At 36.5% G+C, this 21347-nt stretch overlaps 1 protein-coding gene across 13 annotated transcripts in view; it reads left to right on the plus strand.

Annotated features, from left to right (window-relative positions):
* Nucleotides 1–21347, plus strand: part of LOC142353434 (twitchin-like) — a 238763-nt gene that overhangs the window by 201454 nt on the left and 15962 nt on the right. For all 13 annotated transcript variants that reach the window (XM_075405674.1, XM_075405670.1, XM_075405667.1 and 10 more), the window contains 9 exons: nucleotides 9237–9521; nucleotides 10115–10331; nucleotides 13072–13214; nucleotides 14980–15097; nucleotides 15599–15778; nucleotides 16627–16768; nucleotides 18257–18456; nucleotides 19169–19280; nucleotides 20571–20738. In XM_075405674.1, the coding sequence (XP_075261789.1) occupies nucleotides 9237–9521; nucleotides 10115–10331; nucleotides 13072–13214; nucleotides 14980–15097; nucleotides 15599–15778; nucleotides 16627–16768; nucleotides 18257–18456; nucleotides 19169–19280; nucleotides 20571–20738 (1565 nt within the window). The remainder of the gene's footprint in view (nucleotides 1–9236; nucleotides 9522–10114; nucleotides 10332–13071; nucleotides 13215–14979; nucleotides 15098–15598; nucleotides 15779–16626; nucleotides 16769–18256; nucleotides 18457–19168; nucleotides 19281–20570; nucleotides 20739–21347) is intronic.

Below are 21347 nucleotides of genomic sequence, written 5' to 3' on the forward strand. Positions count from 1 at the left end.
TTCAATATCAGACAGTGGACTGCTTATACACCTTATATAAACATCAGTTTTTTGGTCGCACAAACGAAGAAGCAGGACTTGTTTTCACCCAAGTGAAGAGAGCGGTACAACATAATTCGGAAAACAAATTTGTTGAAAAACTACCCAGCGTGTCTAAGAAGAGATTGAGTAGAAAAAAGTTCAAGAGACATCTACTGAGAGCTGAGCAAAGAAATGCAAGCACACAAACATTGAGATCATCCTTCTTCGACCGAATTCAGTCTCTTAAGAACTCAAAGTATGAGAGTGAATTAATAAAAATTGTTGATTGTTTACTAGATGGTCATGGAATAATTGATAACCCCATGTTGTACTTTGAAGTTAGAAAGTAATAAAGTGTTTGTACTAAAAAGTTTTATTATTAGTGTATATTCTAAAAGTCGAAATTTGAAGTCGATTTGTTTGTTAAATGTCGAATTTTCACACAACATTTTTTGTTAAAAGTCAAAAATAGAACCTCAGATTTTTCATTAAAAATCAAAAATGTTACCAAACTGTGCGTGCAAAATGTGCACTTTTTTCTCATTTTTCTTAGTTTTACGGTATGATTTTAAGCAAAAAACATAAATTTTAATAATTTTTAAAATGACAAGTTTTGAATCTGTTCTTGCAGCTTAAAAATCGGATTTGTAACAGTAATTTTTTCTTAAAAATCGAATTTTTTCTCGACATTTTTTGTTAAATATCGAAAATAAATTCGACAATTTTCTTAAATATCAAAATTAAATTCGGTATTTTTCTTAATTGTCGAAAAACAAATTTTCAATAATAACCAAGTACCTAAATTATCAAGTAACCTTTCGTGTTAATCTTTTATTCTGGAAAACTATAAAAAAATTATAAAATTGAAAATGTAAATTTAATACGAAACACCCAAAAGGTATTCAGAAACTTTATTATTTTTACGAACAAATACAAAATATTTTACAAAATTGAACATAGAAATCATTCAAAAAGAGTTTCAATAACATATTCTGGTAAGTTCTGAATTTCATTGCCGAAACCTCTTTGTCGCTCAATTCTACCAGGTAGTTGAGTTGGTTGAACAGTGACTGGGGTATTAGGTACATCACTCAAAAAGATAGGGTTGTGAGCTGTTCCTTCCTCAATCGATGGGGTTGTCATCGAGGGTGTAGTTGACATGTCAGTAGATCCATAGTACTGCGCTGGATCAAAGTTTTCCAGATCGTTAAATGACGTGGTGGTACTAGTATCAATACTCAACTCGCTATGTTCTCTTCTATGAGCTCTTGAAGCTATTTGGAGAAGACTATTTTCCACCTCCGGGCCTGATACCGCACCTACATCCGGTGTAGTGAACCAACTGTTCGGAATTTGCCCTTCCTCCCAAGGAAATGTGTACTGAATATTTCCAGCTACGTAGTTGGCAGGAAAATCAGATCCATTAACGTGAGGATAGTGGTGTCCACTGACAACAGCAACTTCGTGTCCCATCGCGTGAGTTCCGAGTTGATTCTCTGTGATTGGGACCTGTCCCTGATGATATGTATCAAACTGTTGTCGCTGGTGCTCAATAATGTGCCACACAGTAATGGGTAAAGTGATCAGAGACTCATACAGTCCGTTTGATAAATCTCGAACTCCTATCCGAGCAATATCCTCAGTAAAAGAAAATGAGTACAGAAGGTTATTATTTTGAACGGTGAACTCCATTTTGGAATAAATGATAGAAGAGGTTTTTGTTAGAAAGTGATGAGAATAGATGAAAAGATTCTTGTCGAGAACGTGATAAAAGCAATCAGTGGAGAGAAAGTTATAAAGCAGCAAATTTCCTTTTTAGGAAGGGAACAGGATATATAAATTAGATTTAAACAAAAGTTAGAACTAAAGTAAGTATTTTTAAACAAAAAGAAAGTGAATGTTGGAGCTCGATAGCAGGATAAAATGTTGAGGAGTAGTTAGTATAATGTGAGAAAGTAGTGATGATGTTTTCAGAGAAGTTGGATCAAATGATAATGTCAAAATCAACAACCTCTATATATAGTGTGCTCTGTCCAATCAGACAACAGTAACCAAAGATGGAAGATTTTATGAGAAAAAGTGACGTTTAGCTTGAAATTTCTGGACGAACTGAAATTCAAATCCAAATTTGGGTAAAATTTTCTAACAAGGTAGGAAGTGAAGGATACATACAGGTTTCCGACTATGCTTTTACCTAAAATGGTCTATTTAAGTTGAAATGAAATGACATAATTTACCAAAAAAGTCAAGCTTTGATAAATTTTTTCCAATTCGTCAAATTTCAGATCAATCTCGGAAAATGTTCCATTTTTGGAATCAAATTTCTGTATATATACGTTAGGTAAACGAATTCCGAACCTGATCAGTACTCCCACTGCATTGTAGTTGTTGTAATAATGGAAGTACAAAGCACTCTGTAGTGAAGAAGTTATTGTTATTGGTTCTGGGAGAGGAACAAAGTTTGTTTGTGAAATATTTCTGTACTGTTTCAATATATCGGGGAGGGAGTTCAAAATGAATAACAATTCGTATTTGCTTACATGCAATTCTGAGGATAAATCGAAAGACTGTTTCGCAATAAACTCCTCATATTCAAATTTTTTAATAGAGAACGTTGCATACTCAAGTCCTTTACTAAATCGGATTATTCTGTTGGATTTTGTGAAAATGTCCAAAAAATTGTAAAAAAAAGTATGAATCTACATCGATTTCGTCAATTTTGTATGAATCAGGTATACCTTCTTTTCTCTTGTAAATCTTCTCCAATATTTGTAAGTGGTTTTTGATCAACATGTTTCACAAATGAGTAAAATTTCACGTATTAATCTATTAAAATAAAAAAATGTTAAAAGAGAGAATGAGATAAGCAAAACGATATCATTAACTTTTACAACAAGTTTCTTAATACTAAAATTTGATTGGTTTGTAGTTTGTAATATAATCACGTTAACGTCAATTGTATATAAGTTATCTTCAATTGAAGTAGGAGTTTTCTTCTCTAATGTTTTAATATTATTGTAAAAACACATTTAGTGTTTTATCGATGAAATTACAAAATTAGTTTGTTTACATTAATATTTGTATTCTCTAAGTGAGCAAGCATCTGACAGATAGATTTTGTTAAGAAGTCTGTTTTGGGATGAATAGTATTGTTTTGTAAAAAAGTAACACAAATCAGCAATATGACAAATAAATATAACTTAAGATTTCCGATTTTCCTCCAAGGAATAAGGTTACACATTTTTGATGTTTTCTGGATTTAAATACAATGTATAATGTAACACTGAGACTGCTTCGTAGGAAGTTCTTGAACTTTCGTATTGCGTAATGTTACTAAAAATAGAAATTACGTCATTTCCTTATATGGAAATAATTAGTCATAAAAGTTATTGTAACTAAAAAATTAAAAAATTGTATTCATTCTCACTTTGTTATCAGATACAGTTGCTCGGCAATTTACTTAAAACTTATTCAATTTATTTTAGATCACAACAATACAATGCCTTCTCTTGATAGAAATCTACCTGTCAAATGCTCAAAGTGCGAGAAAATGGTTGTCAAGCAGCAAATGGCTCGACACAAAAAATCGTGTGATAGTGGGACTTTAAAATGTCCAAAGTGTCCACATTTCTACACAAAGAGGAAAGAGGACTTGAACTACCACCTTGCTAAGCATCACGCTCCTCAAGAAAAGAAGCTTAGTACAGTGTGCACTATATGCTTGGAGGAATTTCCAAGTTTTTATTCTCTTCAACAACATAAGAGACGGAAACACGGAACATCGACCAAAGTTGGAACCAAATCCAGCGAAAACTTGAAAGAAGTACTAGAATCGGAAGAATTGGATAGGAACAACGAACAGTTACAGCAGGAACTTAGTGCCTGTCAACACTTCTTTGACAATACTGAGATGAAGAATGGGAGACATAGAGTATTCAATTTTAAATTGTCGAGACTTGATCCCAGCGAAATTAATGAAAAACTGAAGGAAGTGTTTGAAAAGCTTAACTGTGCTGCAAAAATAAATTTATCCCTGGGATTTATTTTACGAAATGTTGACACAGACGAATACCGATACTTTTATGCTCATGAGAACAACACCTTCTTTGAGAAGTCTCATTTACTTTGTTCTAAAGGAGACTTAGTCTCACTTCAGGATAGAGTAGAGAAATTGGATTTGATTGAGACTTGTGCTCAAGAAAGGGCAAACACAAAATGGCGGTATGCACTAACTACGAATGTAACAGTTTTCTGTGCTCTTCTCAACAATATCCCAATGGGATGTTTAGATGCTGTTATACCTGAACAGTTGTTGAAGAGAAACGATGTAAATTGTCTTGTTACGAATGGATACGGAGAAACCTACAAGGACTACCTTTGCTTGTTTAGAGCTGTGGCTGTTCACTTGTATGGATCAGCTGAGCTGGAAACAAACGCAGCTAAGTTGTTCAGTGACTTTCTCCACGAGTCTGGTCATGACGCAATTAACTTTAGAGGAGTGTCAATGGATCACCTTGTGTTTGTTGAAAATGCTATAAAACACAACATTTTCATTTATGACATTGACATTGAGGACGGGGATTTTGTAGGTGAACTTGCCAGAAGAATTATTGAGATGTACGAGAACAACATTAATCTACTGCGCTACAACAACCACATTTGCTATGTTGATGATATCAACACGTTTTTCAAACGATTCCGCTGTCCTAATTGTGATACCTTTATTAAGCGTGCTGGTAATTTCCACCGTCACGTGAAATCTTGTAAAGATAGGATACAGCACATTTATCCGAAGAGTGTTTACACTTTGAGAGAAACTTTGTTCGATAAACTTGACGGTTTTGGAATTGGATATGAGGAAGAACAAAAACTGTTCAAAAACTTGGCTGTATTTGACTTCGAATCAATCTGCGTTCCATCTAATGAACTAAAAGATACCAATACAACCACTTGGATAGGAAAACATGAACCAATATCTGTGTCAATTTCCTCTAATTTATTACAAGAACCTATTTTCCTTTGCAACAGAGACCCCAAGACACTGATTGTATCTTTTGTTGAAGCATTAGAAGAACTAGCTAGCAGAAGTAAAGCAGAAATGTTGCAAAAATTTTCCTCAATTGAAAATGCAATTAAAAACAGAGTAAGTTCTATTTTCGAGAAGCTAAATGGAAGGAAAGATGAGAGTACTCCAATGTTTGAATTTCAATATATCGAAGAAGAAGAAATTGATATGTCGACTCAATTCCTCCAAATTCAGAAAAATCAACTTCTCGAACTACAACAACATTTTGAACGTTATGTCAGCATTTTACCTGTATTTGGATTCAACAGCGGGAAATATGATCTGAATCTTATCAAGTCTTATTTACTACCCTACCTCATTCACGAGCGCGATATTCAACCAACGGTTATTAAAAAAGCTAATCATTTTGTATCCTTTAAATTTGGCGATGTTCAGTTTCTCGATATTCTAAACTTTCTTGGTGGAGCAACATCACTAGATTCGTTCCTCAAAGCTTACAAGACAAATGAGACCAAAGGGTTTTTCCCTTATGAATGGTTCGACTCACCAAACAAATTGGATGTAACTTTCCTACCCCCTTACGAATGTTTCTTTAGTAAGTTGAGAGATCACAATCCCTTGGAAAAAGAATTTACGGATTTCACAAAATTGTTGAATAGTGGACTTTCCCAGCAGGAAGCTCTGAAAAAACTTAGGTTGAAGGTAGTGCCCCCCTCGGGATTCGACAACTACAATTACCTGGAAAGTGTGTGGGAGCACGAACAAATGACAACTTTTCAAGACTTTGTCAGGTGGTATAATAACAAAGATGTTGTCCCGACACTAGAAGCGATGCAGAAAATGATGGAATTCTATCATAACAAAGGGATTGATATGTTAAAACTGGGTTGCACACTACCTAATTTAGCAAATATTTGTCTACACAAATCAACTAATAGTAAATTCTATCCTTTCGTTGAAGCAGACAAAGATTTACATGATAAAATACGCGAAGATATGACCGGTGGTCCCTCTATTGTGTTTACTAGAAAAGCAATTGTGGATCAAACCTACATTCGAAACACAGAAAACATTTGCAAATCAATTGTGGGTATAGACGCCAGTCAACTTTACCCCTTCTCAATGTGTCAAGAAATGCCCACTGGGCTTTACACTAGATGGGAGTTTGATTCAGACTCTCAGAAGTTTAAAGCTAGACAAAATAAATCGAGGAAATTTGAGAACATGGTTATGTCGTACCTACAATCTCAACGTCCTAACTGCACTATTGAAAGCTACTACACAACTGGAACTCAGAAAAAGATTGATTGTTTTAATGTAGACGGATTTTGTGCTCACTGTAAAACTATTTTTGAAGCAATGGGTTGTTACTTTCACTTTTGTGCATGTCAGGAAGCAAGAGCAAGCATGTCAGAGGAAGAGACTCAGAAAGGATTAAAGAAACGGGAATATGATGAACTAAGACGATACTATTTGCGAAACAAAGGATATAAAGTTGTTGAGATATGGGAATGTAACTGGTGGGAAACTGTCAAAGGTGATGAATCTGTAAAAATTCACGTGAGAAACAATTTCCCATTCAAGCTACCTCTGACTCAAGAATCTCTACTTACAAAGATAAGAGAAGATAAACTATTTGGTTACGTTCAGTGTGATCTCGAAGTTCCAGATGGGTTGAAATACAAATTCTCGAACTTTCCACCAATCTTTAAAAACTATAATGTTAGTCGAGCAGATATTGGTGATTATATGAGGGATTATGCAATTGATAACGATTTACTCAAGCAACCGCAACGCATGTTAATTTCAAGCTTCAAGTTGGAGAATGGAACAGCCATAACACCATTACTCAATTTTTACCTTAGTCTTGGGCTAAAATGCACCGAAATTTATTGCTTCGTTCAGTACACACCCAAAAAATGCTTCAACAATTTTGTCCAATCGGTTGTTGATGCTAGAAGAGTTGGAGATGAAAATCCTGAATCAAGCGTTGTAGCAGAAACAATGAAATTGTTAGGGAATAGTTCCTATGGTTACCAAATCATGGACAGAAGCAGACATACAGAGACAAAATACTTGAACGATGAAAAGACACACAAAGCTATCAACGGGAAATTGTTTAAGAGACTTAACAGTGTGTCAAAAGAACTATACGAAGTTGAACTTGTAAAATCAAAAATTGAGCACCGTGAACCGATAATAGTCGGCTTTTTTATACTTCAGTACGCAAATTTACGTATGTTGGAGCTTTATTACAATTTTTTTTAAAAATTTTGCGATGTCGACACGTTCGAAGAGTTAGAAATGGACACTGACTCCTTATACTTAGCTCTAGCGCACGATAATTTGTACGATTGCATTCGTCCATCTAAAAAAGCAGATTGGGAAACTCTGAGGGAACACGATTGTGATGATTCTTTCAAAGCTGATGCTGTACAAAATTTCTTCCCTAGAACTTGTTGTGATAAAGTTAAAAAGTACGATAAGCGTGAACCAGGTCTGTTCAGGGAAGAATTTAGATGTACTGAAATGATTTGTCTCTGTAGCAAAACATATTGTTGCTACGATGCCAAATCGGATAAGTACAAATTCAGCAGCAAAGGACTGAACAAACGAACATTGGAAGAGACCGGAGATGGACCATTGGAAAAACATCGGCGAGTGATGGAAGAAATCATCAATTTAACATCTACAAATAGAGGATTTCGGACAATCAACCACTGCGTCGCTACCTATGAACAAACAAAGAAAGGACTCTCATATTTTTATCCTAAACGAAAAGTGTTATCTGATGGAATTCATACTGTACCCCTGAACTTGTAATTTATTGAATCAATTTTTGTATTGTGAGCGCTCTCTGTTGTGTTTAAAATTACTTATAATGTACTTGATTAATACTGTGTCTGTCTTTTTGTACCTTCATAATTCATTCTTTTAAAAATTTTCAATTTTCTCATTTTTAGTGGATATAACTGACCTTAATACATTGCGGCGGCTATACCTTATCTTAATACATTGCGGCGGCTATACCTAATCTTAATACATTGCGGCGGCTATACCTTATCTTAATACATTGCGGCGGCTATACCTAATCTTAATACATTGCGGCGGCTATACCTAATCTTAATACATTGCGGCGGCTATACCTAATCTTAATACATTGCGGCGGCTATACCTAATCTTAATACATTGCGGCGGCTATACCTAATCTTAATACATTGCGGCGGCTATACCTAATCTTAATACATTGCGGCGGCTATACCTAATCTTAATACGTTGCGGCGGCTATTCCTAATCTTAATACGTTGCGGCGGCTATTCCTAATCTTAATACGTTGCGGCGGCTATACCTAATCTTAATACATTGCGGCGGCTATACCTAATCTTAATACATTGCGGCGGCTATACCTAATCTTAATACATTGCGGCGGCTATACCTAATCTTAATACATTGCTGTGGTTAAACCAAAAAATGTTGAAGTTTACTGCGAGGGAAATTATCCGTTAATGCGCGCTGCCTGTACAATTCCCCGCCTGTACGTACGCGCTGACTGTACAATTCCCTGCGCGCTGCATGTATAATTCCCCGCCTGTACGTACGCGCTGACTGTACAATTCCCTGCGCGCTGCATGTATAATTCCCTGCTAATCCCTAAATGACCTCTAAAATCACGTGACAAGTGGCTCCGAAAAATCACCCTGATCTGCTCCCACCTTACTGCTCACCCCCTGGAACACCCCTAGATTTATCCCCAATCTTAATACATTGCGGAGGATATTCCTAATCTTAATACGTGGCGGCCGCTATAACTAATCTTAATACGTGGCGGCCGCTATTACTAATCTTAATACGTGGCGGCCGCTATTACTAATCTTAATACGTGGCGGCCGCTATTACTAATCTTAAAACATGTACGCCGCCTATACCCTATCTTAATACATTAGTGTAGACCCTCTCTCAAAAATTACTCCTATACCCTATCTTAATACATGGGGTCTACACCCCCCCCCCCGCCGGGGTGACTTGCTCACCCTATTACTACTTTAGTGTTTATGTTTCTTATTTTTAAGAACTTGTTTATATGAAATAGGCCAATAGACCTGTCTGATTATCGTCCCATGAACAAAAGTTACAGTATATTATTATCTTGAGTCATTATTATGATGACTATCACAACTTTCTGTTCTAGTGGCACCTAAGATCAAACTGCCCAACCGTCTGTTGACCACAAACGTATTTACCCGAAATGACCGTCTCAACCTCAAGATCCCGATTATTGGCAACCCTCGACCCACCGTGACAGTTACAAAGAGCGAATCCTCTGCTCCGGGATCCAACATGTTCCTGGACATTGATTCGCGGTGTGCAATTATTGAGATCAACCACCTGACTAGAAAAGATGCTGGAACATACTACGTGAAGGCTGAGAATGATTTGGGCTCGGACCAGACACAGTTTACAATTGAAGTCAACGGTAGGCCAAGCTTTTTTTGAAGATTTAGAGATTTAGTGGTCTTTTTACAGTCTTGTAATTTTCCATTGGGGGGGGGCAATATTTGACAGCTTGCATTTGGTAGAAAGTTCAATCAACTAATTTTGCAATAACTGTTTCATATACATAATTAATTTTACAATCATCTAATTTTAGTTAATTTGTATGGGAAATTGGTTTTTATAGAAAATTGGTTATTAATAGTTATTATATGGAGAATTGGTTATTTTGACCTTCGTCAAAAATAAATGTAGAGGTTAGGTCACTCTGATGAAGTCACTAAAAATCAGTCACTCATTGAGATCCGCGCAGCGGTTCGAGTTAAATATCAGATTACTCACGTAACCGGAGTAACCAATGTAACGTAACCGTGCTTGAAACGCGCAATTTACAAGTTTTAAAATCTAGCACTGCAGAGATCTGGCATTTCAAAACTTGCGCGTGAGTTTCTAAGCCAATATGAAAAAAAAAACGTTTCCAGCATCGCATATTTCTCACTAATAATATGCAAGACAGTCGGTGAATATTGCTTACAAGGCTTAGCTTTTTTGATCATGCTGAATTTGTTTGCTCAGACCGACCCGACCCAGTGAGTGACGTGAAAGTGAGCAGCGTGTCACCCCAGTCTGTGGACCTGAGCTGGTCTATGCCGAGGAATGACGGAGGAAGTCCCATCTCATCCTACATAGTTGAGAAGAGAGAGGAAACAGGAATGGGCAACTGGATCAGGGTTGCAAATACACATGTCTGTGCAGCAACTATCCCTTATCTCAGTCCCAATGTGCAGTATAGGTAAGTAGAATACTATATTAAAACCTAATTGTAAAATATATTCACATTTTTTATTGTCCTTCCATGCCAAAAATATTTTATTAAAAAGCTAAAGTATCTCAATTATTTAAAAAACCGTCCCAATAAACAATATTGGTAACTAGAAATGTTTTTATCACATTAAAAAATATAGTTAATCCGACCCACTTGTGGTGGGAGGAACTATATACTCGGGGTTTTATTTTTTGCTCAGTCAATTTTGGCCGGTCGATATATTCATCGTAGAGAAATGAAACTGGTATCATTAGAAAGCCCGTGCAGCGTAGAATATGGAATTAAAATATTTCTTAAACTTTGTTTTTTTACTGTGAGTTATCGAAGTATAAAGTTTTGTGAAAACCAGATGGAATTCCGTTGTTTTTCACATTTTCCGTATTTTTGACTAATTTTTCGCCAATTTTACTAAAATTTATTGAAACTGATAACAACAATGTTATTGGTGTTACTCTTAGTGATTTCTATTGTTTTGCTTTCATCTGTCATTCTTTTTGCAACCTCATGATTTCGTCGCATTAATTAGTGATCAAACTGTGTTCTTTAAGAGCTGTAGGTGAAGCTATACAATGCTTTCAGTTGTTATCCAATGCCTCTTATGACTTTAAACAAATTTCAATATATAAAATATCAGCGAAGTTTAGAAACTTGCCAATTTTTTGTATTATTTTTTTCCATGCATATCTTAATCTCAATATATACAGTCCAAAATTTATTCGAAAGAGAATTAAAGAAGACTCCATAGGGTTTTTTTAACTAATGGTTTCTGGGCTTTCTTACGACGACGTTTCATTAAAGTTTTGTAATTTTTGCATTTTCTCCTGATTTGAGGTTTTCATTGGTTCCCTTTTCGAATAATCACATTAAAGATAGATCCGATTTGCATTGAAAGAATGTCCAAAATAACTTTTTTAAAGATTTCCGTGAAGGGCTTATAGTCTTAACGGCTGCGAAGCCGGTCTCTTACAAAACGTAACGTTTTTTTTTTTGTTTTTGCCTCTAATTGTGGTTCTTTTGGTTTTCTTACGGCCTATTTCTGACAATCAAAAGCCTTAATTGATTCTATGTATGTTTAATTGGATCTATTTACTGATTTCAGTTTATAGCTAACGGTTTTAATGACTTTCAAAAAAATTTTTTAATTAAAAAATTTTTGTCAACTTTCTGCTGCTCTAACATTGTTTTGCTGTTGGTTATGCTTTGACTGGCGTCTTTAGAGCTTTGAAATGAGTTTTCATAAGATTTTTGTGAGTTTTCGAGTTTTCATTGCTGTTCAATATTTGTGGTTCTTTTTGTCTTTTTTTACAAAACCTTTACAAAGAAAACCCTTTTGACCTCAATCTAAAATAATAATTTATAGAATTCATTTTGCGTGGAATTGTGAGTCTTTTTGAGAGGTCATTTTAGAACATAGTTTGAGTGGCAAAATTTGGCGTTACGACTTCGACAGCGTTTTCTGGCAAATTTTAATTGAATCTTTGTTTGTTGTCTCTTTTTATTGTCCTTTTTGTAACCGCATAAAAAATAAATAATGACCCGTCCTAATGCTCTACTATAGATAATCATAAATTTGTTGGATGCTTTCAGTTGATATCTAATGAATTTCATTACTTTGAAATAAAATATTTTTTAAAAAATAAGCAACTTTTTTAACTTTGCTGTTTTTGTTCTTTTTTTGTTTAACTGTTACCGAGCCTTACTATGGTCTGGTCCCATATCTTTTCTATTGAGGTACAAGTTATTTTGTTTAGTTTCAGTTTTATCTAACGTTATTTTACGTTATGTTTGTTTGTTGTTGCTGTTTGATTTGTTGGTGTTGACTCGCTTTTTTAATAGTGGCAGATTTCATCAGTCGAATGCGGTTTTTTTTACTCCACTGAGTTGTTTGCTTTGGAGGCGAACTTTTTTGTTCATTCGCCATTTTTTTTTTGAAAATTACTTGACTTTTTGGGGGTTTTATATCTGTTCCTCATTTGGTAGACAATTGTGCCAAAAATGTGGATGAGCGGGGTGGAAACATGTGCGATAGCACATTTCCGAGCCTCCTTGTTGTTCTTTGGTTTCACATGTTTACGAATTCTGAACTTTATTTTTATACTCTTTACTAACGTTTTTTTTTTCATTTGAAGTCATTCGAATTGATTGCGGCTATTTTACTTAACTCAGTAGAGCAAAACCGCTAATGGACTAGATTATTTTTCCGCCAGATTTTACTATATGAAGAGTGGCGGAAATCAACTGTACATTAGCCTAATATATGTAACTGTTGTAATTGCAATGAGACTTGATTAAGAAACATTACCGCAAAGTTGTGAATGCCCATTCAAAGTTACTCCAAGACTCGGCTCTTCCTCGGAGTCTGATGACGTCTTTATGATGCTAACAAGCAATAGGTAGGTAATATTCATTAACTCAATTTGAGTCTATCATTCGATATAACTTTCAGTCATTCAAAGTTTGAAAGTGACAGGGTGCTTTTAAGGCATGTATTGACAGCACAAACAAAAAATAACACTTAGAAATATCTGAACAGAATATAAGAGTATCACAGTAATAAGTTTGTCTCTCGAACATTAATTTTATCTTTTCCACTAAATATATCGAGGGCACGAAATTGGGTAAACGGAAGGGTTATGCATCTGTCCTTTAATTCTATCCTCTTTTCATATGTGAACGATTCACTAAGTTGTGTTCTCATTTGGTGTAGGTTCCGGGTGTCGGCAGAGAACGTGTTCGGGGCGAGTGATGCGTGTGAACTGACTTATATTGTGACTACACACAAGGAGCCAGATAGAGAAAAGGAGATGGAACTGCAGGAAGCTAAGCGTAGGAGGCTCAAACAGTTGGATGGTGCGGATTTTTTTTATTATCGACCGAAAGCGAAGAATTCGTCAAGTGTTTTTTGGATCCCCCTCCGAACAAAATGAACAGCTGAATAGTTTTGTAAAACATGTGATCATGTTAAACCAAACGATTCTTTTCTTGGTTTTGTTTTAGTTTTTATTATCGATAGAAAACCAAGTTAAACACACAAAAAAGGATGAGTTAATTTTACCTGAAAAACTCCTTATCTTAACTGAAGCGTTAGGCTAATTTTGTGTTGCCTGAAGTTCACCCTAAAACTATTTAAAAAGTTCAGGGGTACTGCCATAAGGTTTACACTAAACTTTACCTTTACATGAGTTTATTTCAACTTTGTTGAAGTAAATTTATGTAAACTTTTCATTGTGTGCATGTTCCTAGCCGGGAACCATTGTTAATCTTGCCAGAATTATTTCTAAGGATATAATAATCTCGTAAGATCATGCACATTAACATCTCGGGTCTCGGTTGGGGTTGCATGAAATGTTATCCTTGGTTCTGCTAAAATAGAGAAATTAATTAATGATTAGATTTAAAAACATTGGAATTAAAACTGAATTAACGGAAAATTATAGATCAAGAGTCTAGTGAAGTCAGCAGCAAGTAATTGTAGTTTTTTATTTTAAGAATTTAAAAAAATTTAGATCATCTTTGTTTGGTTTGATTGTGGCGAATGCGCCAGTTTTGATGATGATAATGTAGTTAGCTTTAACGATCTCGCAAATATAATCCAGTACAGTTCATTATTGCCTCACAAACTCATAACCTCTGGTCCAGGTTTTAGGGTTTCTCACCGCAAAAAAATTTGCCAGAAAGGCGATGAATTCTGTAGAAAACAAACAATTTACCTCATTTTAGTGCTGATCTTTTGTAAATTTACTGCTTACTTTTAGCAGTGACCCTGCTTAAAATTCACCACATTCGCCTCGACAATTTTGTAAGATTGTTGAGGTGATGTTGGTATCTTTCACACGGTGCCGTCAATATTAGCCGAAAGGAAAATTAGCCGAATGGAACATTAGCCGAACAGGAGTCATTATCCAATCAGATTTGCGAACTCACAAGTGTAAATGCAAGAATAATATGCTCGTTCGTGATATTTTGTTTGGTTGTGATAGATTCATATCAAGTCCCATAGGCCGCTGAGGCATGGCCAAAAGCGTAAATTTCACGTTGAGCGAGTTAGATAATTGCGCGTTCTACTTATGTTTGCTTACCTTATTATCTCATGCAATTAGTTCTGCTAATTTTCCTACTTTTGACTTTTCCGGCTAATTTTCACGTCGGCTAATATTCCGGACACACTTTCACACAACTAGTTCCTACGGTGGCCGCCGTATTGGGCGACAGGGCGTTTAGCCGACAACCAAAAAATGAGAAATTTAACCGACAATTTAAGTAAAATGAGCAATAACATTTATTCCGAAGCTGTGATTGGCCAATTTAAAACACTATTTTGTAGGCGGACAGATATACCGCAGCTTTTTCAACTCGTGTAACGAAGGTCTATCCGTGGTCGGACCGTATTTTACCACATCTGGCCATGCCTCGCGGGCCATGGCCATGCCTCAGCGGCCCGTGGGACTTGATATGAATCTATCACAACCGAACTACTGATTTATGGACCAACTATGGACTTTTATTACCAATTATGATGAAACTGTCGGCTAAATTTCTCATTTTTTCCTTTTGGGCTAAACGCCCTGTCGGCCAAATTTCCTAGCACCAGTTCCTGCATCAAATATATTTGCAGATTCGTTGAGCAAGAAGTACATCCCGAAGAGCAGTTTGATGCTGAAGCAGAGGAGATTCGCTGACCTCTATGAACTGAAAGAGGAAATCGGAAGAGGCGCATTCGGTGTGGTACACAGGTGGGTCCTGTTCAAATACTGAGCCAGTCTTTTTTTCAAAAAATTCTTTAAAAATTTTCTATAAAATATTCAATAATGTTTTGATGATTATTTTGATATTTTGAGTAATATTTGAATAATGTTTCTACGTTTTGCGTATTTTTGCTCAAATGCTACAAAAATTACAGATACCAACCAAAACTTTTTAGTTTTGGTTGTTCTCTAAACCTGCAAAAAGAGGCTCAGGTGTAAAATAGGATGCACTTAATTTTAAATCAGCGCCAAATTGCAATCAAAGTCGATTCTCTTGTGCTGATAAAAACCTAATTTGTTTTTTTGGCCCTTCCCATCATAGTTCCCCAGCTTAGTGGTCATACAACGTATAGCCCCCCTCCCTCTCGCTTCCTTCTCACAAGCAAACATACCATAAGGGGGCTAAATTTTTGTTGGGGTGAGGGTGGGGGCTATGATAAGAAAGACACTTTTTTTAAGTAGCGTATTGACCTTTGACCCCCTGTTCAGGTGCGTGGAAAAGTCGAGTGGGCGTCAATTTGCAGCCAAGTTTGTTGATGTGGGAAACAACGAGGAAGAGATGAGCGTGATGAAGGAAATTGAGATCATGAAGGAATTGACACATGCGAAGTTACTGCAGCTTCAGGATGCGTTCCAAACAGATACTGAAATCATTATGGTCATGGAATTGTAAGTTATCACAGTCTTATTTTGCCTGTAAATTTATAAATACCCTCGAAGAAGTCTGAAGCAATTATTGTTAACGTGTTGGTCTTTCTTTAGAAGCAAAATTTTCGACTGACTTTTTCGTTAAAAAACAGTTAAATAAAAACTGCAACAAAATCGTTGTATTTTTCACTTAGTGATTATGATTGTATATAATATAAGTTTGGTTCTAATTAAAAAATTAAGCAATCCTGAAACGAGAAAAAAATATTATACAAAAGTCTTATTTTCCTTGTATTTCTTTCAAAGCAAGTATTTTTGTTCTAACCAACCAAAAGGTTAAACATACTTAAAGAAAAATATTACACTAATCATCCAAGCATTAATTACTATTATTTTAAAAATGTTAAATATATATAAAAAAGTAGAAACAGAATCATTCCTTTTACAGAAATGTAGGAACTGTTTTTTGGCTTTTCTGTGAATAGTTTTTTTTCATACGACTGTGTGAACAAACTAGCTTAATAAAAGATGGAATTAGCCATTACATTTAGTGTGTACTAAGCTATCAGGTTGTAAAATGTCAATTATAGATGGCCATACTTCGAGATTTTGTTATATACGAAAAACAGAAAAACCACCAAAATATCTATTGATATCAGAATTCCGTAATAAACCATAATCAGTATGCTTAAAAATTAGCATAAACTTGACAATTTTGATAAAAACTTATAGACTTTTTGACACTTCATGAGTTTTGTCACAGTCACAATTAGACATTCTAGGATTTTTGTCTAGTATCGTGATCAATAGTGCAAAATACAGACGGCCATGAGCGTTTGTTTACTTGTTTGTTTGTCTTTGTTGTGTAGTTTGTCGGGCGGAGAGGTGTTTGAGAAGATCATAGACGACAACTACGAGTTGACAGAGAGGGAGGTTGTGGGCTACATACAACAAGTGTGCCAGGGTCTCAAGTTCATGCACAACAAGTCCATCATACACCTCGACATCAAGGTAATACTAACTTACTCCAATACAGCACTTAAAACACTCACGTGCACATTTAAAAATGCCGAAAGTCTGCAGTGCCAGAAGCCAAAATGCCAGAAGTTGCTACTTAGCCAGAAGTTGAATTTCGTTGACTTTCGTCATTTTAAAACGTGCGCGTTTCGTGTTTTAAGCATGGTTAATTGACTCTGCAGAAGTCAGTTCGAAATTCTGACTTAATATCTTGAACAGCTTCGCTGTTCTCGATAAACGCCAGAGGTTCTCAGTGACTTCAAGCAGAGTCACTTAACCGTTACTTAAAACACGAAACGCGCACGTTTTAAAATGACAAGTCAACGAAGTTCAACTTCTGGCTAAGCAGCAACTTCTAGCATTTTGACTTCTGACACTGCAGACTTTCGTCATTTTAAAACGTGCGCGTTCCGTGTTTTAAGCATGGTTAAGTGACTCTGTAGAAGTCACTTCGTAATTCTGACTGAATATCTCGAGTCGCTTCGCGGTTCTCGATAAACGCCAGAAGTTCTCAGTGACTTCAAGCAGAGTCACTTAACCATTACTTAAAGCACTCACGTGCACATTTAAAAATGCCAAAAGTGTGCAGTGCCAGAAGTCAAAATGCCAGAAGTTTCTTTATACTCAGCCAAAAGTTGACTTCCATGACTCTGCAGAAGTTACTTTGAAATTCTGACTTGATATATGTTGTTGGTGTAGCTGTCACACTGAGCTGCAATTCGCAGGTAATTTTGACGGGATACTGGCGCTTATTTCCGTTTTTAAGTGGTACCCTAGTTGTATTTTTTATCATAATAATAGGTATATTAGTAGTAGTGTGCGACTGCCTATCCACAACTTGCTTGTGATGCGGCGACCTTGCTGCATCTACGCCATGGTGAATAAATATGGTGAATATATGCTGGTGAGTAAATAATGGCGAATAAATGCTGACTTAATATATCGTTTCGCGGCTCTCGATAAACGCCAGAAATTCTCACTGACGACTTCAAGCAGAGTCACGTAACCTTTACTTAAGTTCCACAGGCATGTGTTTTCGCATCGGCTGGAGCAGCACTCCTAAGAGCAGAACTATCGATACTCCAAATAGCCCATCGAGAAAAAAATTTATTTGGATCGAGTGTCGACTAGGATCGTTATTAATGGTTGCATTCGCTGACCTACCTGTCACATTTTATTCCATTCTTACCTCAAAACGTCGAAAAGTGATGGGCTAATATACACTATTTCATATAACAATTTTCAAAAGCTTTTGTTAGATCAACGATCCGATGGAATGGATAATTGAAATGTTCAATTTCTAATAGAGTAAAAAATTTTGAAAATTCACTGGTGAACTGGAATACATTACAAATTGCAACTTCTATGCGCAGTCTCCATTGTAATGGTTAACAATGTATCATTTCTGAAAGATTACAAAACTTTCGGCTTGCTTTCACTTCGGCTTATTTTGCGCTCACTGAAAATATAATGTTGTTTCAGCCGGAGAACATGATGTTTGTGATTCCGGAGGCAACTGACGTGAAGGTGATAGACTTCGGCCTGGCCACCCGTTTGGACCCCAAGGACAAAGTCAAGGTCATGTTCGGCACTCCTGAGTTTGTGAGTCCAGAGGTGGTCCTGGGAGAACCAGTCGGATTCCACTCCGACATGTGGAGTGTGGGAGTGCTCACTTACACACTGTTAGTAGAAGAAAATGGGTCTAGGAAATAAACCCCCCCCCCCCCCGGAAAAAAACCCACGGAAATAAACCCCCATTTTAAAATTGAATTTCGATTGTGATAGTTTCATATCAAGTCCCACGTGCCGCTAAGGCATTTCTATGGCCCTAGAGGCATTGCCTAGCACGCCAAATGCGCAGCTCTTTAATAGTAGAGTGGGGGTTTCTTTCCGTGGGGGTTTATTTCCTATCTAAAATGAAGTGAATTTTTTTCCGCAACCGAAAGAAAATTCTTCTCATGTAAATTTAATTAATTGTAAGGGGGCGTGGTCGTTTTGTATAATTAGCTGACCAGTAATTTCTACTTAATGATTCTAGATAGTCTTAATTCTATTGCATGAGCCCATTTTTGAGATTTAAAATAATGAAATGATTTATTTTGTCTCAATGCAAGATGACATCCGCGACCCAACACAGGTATGGGCTAGACGGACATAGATCGCGGACAGGGGGTCGTTCCGTGTGGCCCATACCTAAGTTGGACCTGTTCGGTCTGCCCCCCCCCCCCCCCCGACAAACTGTTCTGATTAACCCACTCGTTTTAAATTTTCATCGGGTTTCGGTTCTCATAATGACTTTAAAAGCAGGCAAACTTAATCAAGGTAACTCATTGTACAAGTTTAGGCATTACTCATAATTGTGAGTGAGAATGTACCTCACCTGTGTGTTTGTAGGTTGACAGGTCTGTCTCCATTTATGGGAGACAATGACAAGGAGACCCTGCTCAACATCGCCAAGTGCAACTGGGATTTCAACGACCCATCTTTTGATCACATCTCACAAGAGGTCAGCAACTTCCCTATCAATGATTATAAAAAGGACCGTGTACACCATCCGGCAACGATGGATGTAGGTCGGAACATAAGGGATGATGAGTAGCACTTAGCCATATGCTGCACTCCAAGCTGTTCCCCTCCAGGCATTGCCTAGCGCGCCAAATGCGCAGCTCTTTAATAGTAGAGTGGGGGTATATTTCCTATCTAAAATGAAGTGGGGTTTTTTCCGCAACCGGAAGAAAATTCTTATGTAAATTTAATTAGATATAAGGGGGCTTGGTTGTTTTGTATAATTAACTGACTATAGTTAATTCAAAATTGAACTAGAAAAAATCACTATCAATGATATTATGGGTTGTTTTTATTGTATGGGTTTCATTATCCCAATTGAAAACCTGATTGTCTGGGTTTTACTTTTCCAACTGAAAACACGATTGATTTAACAAATTTAATTAATTATGGGTTTTTATTCTTACCTGACCAAAGTGGGGAGAATAGAAACATATATTTCATATCTGGAAAACTAACATGAACTGTTGAAAATGTATTTATTAAACTGGTGATCTGTTGTTTTATAAACTTAGTCATGGTAACCAAGTTAATTGTTAATTCAAAATTGAACTAAAAAAATCAATACACTTCTGTTTTGTGAACCTCTTGTCATACCAACAATGATATGCCACGCTACGTGGACGTTACGAGGGGTGTTTTTCAGTCTTTGTGTTTTTTTTCGTGTTCTGAAAACAATTTATAACCATCATTAAATACAGAACACATGGCCGCTAGCCCTTTAGCACTAACAGATACATATTTATACTTATCACGGGTCTGGGAAATTACCTCCCCCCGCCGCATGGAAATAAACGCTCATATTAACATTGAACATAGTTCGAGATAATTTCGGATGTGATAGTTTGATATCAAACTGTACGGGCCGCTAAGGCATGACAGTGTCCCACGAGGCATGGCCAAATGCTCTAAGTAAGCAGCTCTTTAACAGTCAGTTGGGGTTTTATTTCCGTGGGGGCTTTTTTTCCTTGGGTTTTATTTCCTATCTAAAATTGGGCGGGTGTTATTTGCCTTAATTTTTTTTCCGAAACCGATTATTTATCAGATCTATTCTGTTTCGCCCCCCCCCCCCCTTAGTGAGCTTATATTTTTTGCGCCCCTCAGGAGCACGTACTATATTTTTACATAGTAACGTGCTATGTAACAACATATAATTTGTACCTGGGGGCGTAAAAAACTCTGGGGGGGGGACAGAATAGATCCAATTTATCTTATTTCATTTTTTTTCTAGGCTAAGAACTTCATCACACTGTTGCTGAAGAAGGACGTTTCTCAGAGGATGACAGTAGAAGAGGCCCTGGAACACCCCTGGCTGAACCAGAGCACAGTCAGGATGCCACAGGACTACAGACTGGCAACCGCCAAACACAGAATATTCTGGAACAACCGACCACTCAGGGTAAGAGGAGTGAAATGAAACCAACCCGTGACAGAACTTACTAGTGTACTATATTTTAAGATTCCTCAAAACTCTTTGTTCGCAATTGTATACATTAGAACATACTGAAGCTGGTGATCGCCTAATTGGCCTACGGGGAGTTTAGCCGACAACCAAAAATAAGAATTTACTCCGAAAACCCGATCACAAACCAATTATAATGTTTAGTTTAACTGGTGATATTTTGTCCAATCAGATTTCTCGACCAATCGGAATTGAGCTGATCGGAAAGTTAAAAAATTTCCGACCAATCGGAATCGACCAATCGGAATCGGAAAGTTAAAAATTTAGAATCACAATTAATCGAAAATATTCAAAAGTAGAGTTTTTTCAATTTTGCGAATTGAAAAGACGAGTTATGAATGAATCGGTTATATAGACACTCACACATGTTAGATATGATCTTTTAAAGGAGCGAATTTTAATCTAAGTTTGAATTGAATTTTACCCTGTTCCACTTTCAGGCTTGCAAGGTAATAACAGGCATCAGAACCCTTTGACTGCTAGATAGAGTATTAATACCGCATTGCTATCAATTATTTCCAAACATAATTCCTAGTAGTTTGTAGG

Source organism: Convolutriloba macropyga, chromosome 14 (genome assembly GCF_964194025.1).
Source record: "Convolutriloba macropyga chromosome 14, txConMacr16.3, whole genome shotgun sequence".
Classification (NCBI taxonomy): domain Eukaryota; kingdom Metazoa; phylum Xenacoelomorpha; order Acoela; family Convolutidae; genus Convolutriloba; species Convolutriloba macropyga.